The sequence below is a fragment of the Geospiza fortis genome, unplaced genomic scaffold, assembly GCF_000277835.1.
Source record: "Geospiza fortis unplaced genomic scaffold, GeoFor_1.0 scaffold81, whole genome shotgun sequence".
NCBI lineage: Eukaryota > Metazoa > Chordata > Aves > Passeriformes > Thraupidae > Geospiza > Geospiza fortis.
In genome coordinates this window covers 7047812-7053490 of record NW_005054318.1, presented here as the reverse complement: position 1 = coordinate 7053490, position 5679 = coordinate 7047812, and the positions used below count along the sequence as shown (strand labels likewise).

Here is a 5679-nt window from a genome sequence, read left to right as displayed (position 1 = left end):
CGGGCCGGGCCGGGGCCGGGGCAGCGCCGCTGGGGCCGCCCTGCTGAGGGGGTCCCTGCAGGCTGAGGGGGTTTGTGGTAGCGTTCCCACAAGCGTTGGTTTGGGCACAGCTTGAAGGTGCTACTCCAGGCTTATTCCACCCGATTTGTTACTTAGGTGAACTTAATTATACGTGTCAATAGTTTGAGACTCGAGTGCTCAGTTAAAAAAAAAAAAGAGGCCAAAAATAATTTCCTCAAACGGGTTGTTTTTATTTCTGCCGCGTTACGTAGGGCCTCATTTCCTTTGGGATAAATACAGTTGTTCAGGTACTTTGGATAGCTGGGCTTAAAAGGGCCGTGCAGTTGTTATTTCTCCACAGAGAAATAACCGCGGTAAAGGCATCCAGTGTGGTTACATCTGTGCGGTGTGGGTTGTTTCAGTCCTCATGACTTCGATATCCTTTTGCAGAGGTGCTGGCCAAGAAGTAGGAAGGTCATGCATCATTCTGGAGTTTAAAGGAAGAAAAATAATGGTACTTATTGCATGGATATGTTTGTATGTGTGCTCTCAGTGTGCTGCTTCAGATCACTGAAATGATCTGAAATGCTGCAGGTTAAATTCAGCCTCTGCTCTGCAGTCAGACACAGTGCTAGAAAAGGCACATTTGTAGCCTTCTGGAGCAGTATATAGCATGTATGACATCAGACATCACAGAGGCTGTGCTGTAAAATAAAACCCTCTCCCCATATAGAATGCATGTGCTTCCAACCCAAACCATTCTGCTTGAAATCCAATGCTAAAAGTAATGTTTAATGAAGCAAAAACTTTTTTTGTGTGATGCTAAAAGTTACCAGTCACTAATAACTATGTCATAGACCAAGATGGAAGAGGGGTTTTATACCTTCTGCTAGAAGCTTTAACTTTGTTTCATTTTTCAGCTTGATTGTGGAATCCATCCTGGGCTGGAAGGAATGGATGCTCTTCCTTACATTGATTTGATAGATCCAGCTGAGATTGATCTCCTCCTTATTAGTCAGTAAGTGGCACCTAAAAGCACAAATAACTTGAGGTCGTGGTCTGAGCTGTGTTCACTTGTAGGTTATTAAGAGAGGCTGAAAAATAGGTGTTATTTAGATGGTAGGGAAAAATTCTAGTTTCTGGGTTTTAAAAAAAAAGTTTGAAGGATCTCCATTTAGAATTAAGGACTGAATATTGAGTGAATATGCTCATTCACTTTTGACATTACAGCTGTTCTCTGAGGTCACTCTGATTTCTGACTGTTTTACAGCCTGGTCTGCTTTAGCATCATTGTGATAGCTTGTTGAGTGAGTTGTCTACATAAAGACTGCAGAAGAATATTGGTTGTGGTTTTTGATCTATTGACTTTGGATTAAAAAGGTTCTTGGAGACTTACACAAGCTTTGAGTGTGGTTTATGTATTGCTTAGTGGCTGAGAGACAAGGAGAGCCGTTTCTAAATGATGTAATCAGTAATAAAAAGCTCTCCATAAAATCCTGAGCTTTTGTGGTATGTATTTGTTCTACCTGTATTTCAAAAGTAGTTTCTCAAGATGGGTCGAACTAGAAATGTGAGCAAATGATTTAATTTTCAGAAATCATGTTTTATTCTTTAGTGTGCAACTTGCAAAATTAGGATTGTGGTTTTAGTGTTCATGTATCTTTGATGTTTAGTGTCCCTGGTTCCTGTTCCTTTTCTCCCTCTAAATTTATATGGAAATTACAAAAAAAGGGTAATTCTAATACTATACATGTAAAACCTTGGCAATTAATGGAGAATTTCCTGTATTAGTTTTATTTTTTCTTGATCATGTTTCTAGTTACTAGTCTGCCAAATGTAGATCAGCACAAGGTTGAAAATTCTGTTTCTGGATTTTTATGACACCATGTTAGTCCAGTGAAGTAGTGAATTATAGATATTATATATTAGTGTTGTGTAATATGAATTTATTAATTGGATTTGTGTGTCTGTTTTAAGCTTCCATTTAGATCACTGTGGGGCTTTGCCATGGTTTTTACAGAAAACAAGTTTTAAGGGAAGGACATTTATGACTCATGCCACAAAAGCTATTTACAGATGGCTTCTTTCAGACTATGTTAAAGTCAGGTAAGCTAACCTGTGGGCTGTCTCTTCCTGAATTATTTTACCTATTATTTCCCTTTCCAATGGGAAATTTAAGGTGTAGCTACCAAAAGTAGCTGGATGAACCTGGATGTTGTCATAAATAGTAACATTACATATAACCACATTAGAAGTAATGAATCATTTTACTGCCTCATGGATAGTTTGAAATTAATTTTAAGCTCCTAAAGTTACAATTCACTCTTCAGGACAAGGACAGATCAAATATTAAATATACAAAGAGGCTCTGTTACTTACATGTTGGGGTTTTTTTTCTCTTAATGTTTTTTGTTTTCGTGTGTTTCATGCCTTAACACATTTATTTCCATGTGACTGCAGTGGTCCTGGGTGTATCTCAACTCAGCTGTTTTGAGCTTGGATCAGAAACCTGATGAACAGTCCTCTTTTAACTTGTTTGCTCTGGGCTGGTGGGAAGAGTATGGATCTGTATGGTTTTTGAGGACTGTTACAAGCTAAGTTGCAGATCTCTGCCCGGGGCTGGGAACCTTTTGAAAAACACAGAGCAGATTCTTAACTGAAAAGAGTATTCTTGTGTGGCTTTTCAAAAGAAAGGTACTTTAACTCTCATTGAGTGAGCTACATTGATTTCTAACATGGGAGACGTGGTGTTCCTGAATGGAAATCTGTCAGTGGGGAAAAGCCAGGAGGTTTTTTCCAGCTATTCAGATGAGCTGATGTTTAGCCATTTCACTTGTATGCAGTAACATCTCAGCAGATGACATGCTGTACACAGAAACAGACTTGGAAGAAAGCATGGACAAGATTGAGACCATCAATTTCCATGAAGTGAAAGAGGTGGCAGGAATCAAATTCTGGTGCTACCACGCAGGCCACGTTCTGGGAGCAGCCATGTTTATGATTGAAATAGCTGGTGTGAAGGTATTTTCTCTTTCTTTCAAGTTGAAATCAAGCCTGAGTACTAATGTAGTCATTAATTATTATTGTCTCTTGTGCCCCACCACTGTGGCTGGAGCTATCCAATAGACTTGGACTCAGCTTAGGATATATATTTTCTCATTGTTTAACACTGGCAAGTGGCACAAATCAGTTAAGATGTTTGGATTGTATGGGAGTCTGAGACATGACTCAGATTCAGAACCACTAAACTTGTAGTTTCCCTTGCTGAGCTGATCAGAGGCAGGTGGTAGCTGAGGCAGTTGTGTGGAAGCTGCATTTTAGTAAAATCTGTGAACAGATGTTTGTTTCTGTAATTCTCACTTACGTCTCTGCCTGTCTCAAGTTCTTATATAGCATTTGTCAATGAATGTGAGTTACATTTTTATCATAACACTCCTGTGCTAAACTACCTAAAGAAATAAGATTATTATTAATTTTAGGCACAGAGGGATTAAGTAAATCATATAATCACAGGCAGCACTGTGCCAAAACCAGATACTTGAAACATCTCATGAACTGGAGTTCAGCAAGATAATCACTGTCCAAGGAAAGTTTCACACAGCCCTGAGGAGGCAAGAGAGAAGATGGTTCTGAGGCTTGCTGCCCAGTAGGAGTTTGTTCATGATTTATAATGATTGAGAATTACAAGAGTTTTAACTTTAAAAAAATCCTAGAAATAGAACTGAGTTTACAATGATCACAATAAAATTTAGACCTTTTAGTGTTTCTTTTTTGGTTTTTTTCCTGATTGAGGCATGATGAAGACATTTCCCTCTTACTATGCATGACTCAAACAGACTGGGTTTTAATGTCATTATTCTCATTAATTCCCTGTGATAGTAGGTTACCTGGAAGACCAAGTGTCTGCTGTCACTGACTATATGTTATTTATTATTCACATTTTCATAAATGGAATTATTGTTAAATCAAAAAATGTCAGTTTTGAAACCATCAGTTTGGGTGCAGAGAGTTGCATTCCACCCCGCAGTTAAGAATCCATTAAAAATAAATAACTATTAAAAGTTACTTCTTGGTGTATTGGGGAACATGATTATTCCATTTGGAAAATCAATTAGATTACAGGATTTTTTTTTGTATGAGAAAATACTAGAAGAATTTCTAATAAATAATTTTATTGGATTATTCATTATATTTTCATTCTGGTGTATAAATGCAATTTGATCTTTGATTTACTTCCTCATAGGAGTTGCTGTATTTTGTTTTGTCTATTTTTACTTCTTTTTGGTCAGTGCAAGTATGCAGAAGGCTGAAAATGGCACCTTGATATCTGAAATGAAAAATAAGAGCTTGATAATTGTTTACCTGGTTTTGTTGGAATGATGTTACTGCTTGAAAAACCTTTACTATAGAAGTTTAAATACTTGTAGTACTGTTGACCTAAAATTGTAAGCACTGCTCACATAAGAAGAGTCTTATTTAAAGTACAGCTGACCTTTTTAACAAAAATTCATTAAAACCATCTTTGCACAGCCTTTTAAAGGCTGCTGACTGGTAGAACCTGTAACCAGAGCACGTGCTTCTCTTTGTCTCCAACAGCTGTTATATACAGGTGATTTCTCAAGGCAGGAAGACAGACACCTGATGGCAGCTGAGATTCCCAATATCAAACCTGACATTCTTATAATTGTAAGTTTTGCAAAATTATTTCTTTCTGTTAGTGATTAATTATGGATTAGGGGTATGACTTGACTAAAGTCAAAACAGAATGACAGTGGAGATTTAGAGGGAGGGATTTGTGTTAAATATCCAAAATACTTGGGTGCTCAGAACTCTGACATTGCTTCCCATTGTGTTGAAAAGTCTAATTACAATTTTATAATTCTTCTGATGAAGCTCCTTAAGGCTCTAGACAGACTTTTCTGAGATGGGAGATTTATTAGATTTTGACTTGCATTATACCAACTCAAATTTAACCAGACATCTCTTTTAGTGGATCCTAACCTACTTCCAGATACGTTAAGAATTTGTCCTCGGTGGAGGGGCCCTGAGTGTTATTCCATATTTTTGTTTTGTTTTCTGAGTGAAATTATTTTATTCTGAACCCATGTTTGGAAAACAGCAGCTCAAGGGAAACTTTATAAGTAACAGTTTTAGCTGAAACAAACACTGGGAACTTTTAAAATTATTTAATTTACTGTGTCCTTTCTAGCTGTTCTCTGTAACTAATAATCTAATTTTAAGTCACATCAAAATTTTGTGGTTTGTGTAATTCCTATATTTGAAGTCTGGGGTTAAACCATGGCACATGTACCACTGTGGGCCCTGTCAGTGTGATCATCAAAGCTCTGGCAGCATTTGCAGTTGGGAAAATAAGTGTGTTACATTTGAAACCTTTTAAAAGAAGCATTGAAATTAATAGCTCTAATTTCTTTAGTGCCAACAGGATCTGTCTGTCTAAATTGCTTGGGGGGATTTGGGAGCAGGGAAGTTTTGGTTATTTGCCTTGGCAGGGTGGTTTTGGGAACTTGAGGGAACTTTTCCCTCTCTTTGACCTCTCTCCTTCCTTTCCCCAACATGTTAACACCAGTATGTTTATCTGCTTTTTTTGGTTGGGTTCAGAGAAGATGAGGAATTACTCTGTGCGTCAGCCCTTTCAATGCTGTGTCTGTCCATCTGCAG

At 37.7% G+C, this 5679-nt stretch overlaps 1 protein-coding gene across 1 annotated transcript in view; it reads left to right on the top strand.

Moving 5' to 3' along the window:
• Positions 1 to 450: 450 nt before the first annotated feature.
• CPSF3 (cleavage and polyadenylation specific factor 3) overlaps positions 451 to 5679 on the top strand; it is an 18689-nt gene continuing 13460 nt past the window's right edge. The window contains exons 1-5 of the mRNA XM_031056441.1: positions 451 to 514; positions 921 to 1018; positions 1978 to 2106; positions 2972 to 3021; positions 4597 to 4686. Coding sequence (XP_030912301.1) covers positions 2055 to 2106; positions 2972 to 3021; positions 4597 to 4686 — 192 coding nt within the window. The 5' untranslated portion in view covers positions 451 to 514; positions 921 to 1018; positions 1978 to 2054. The remainder of the gene's footprint in view (positions 515 to 920; positions 1019 to 1977; positions 2107 to 2971; positions 3022 to 4596; positions 4687 to 5679) is intronic.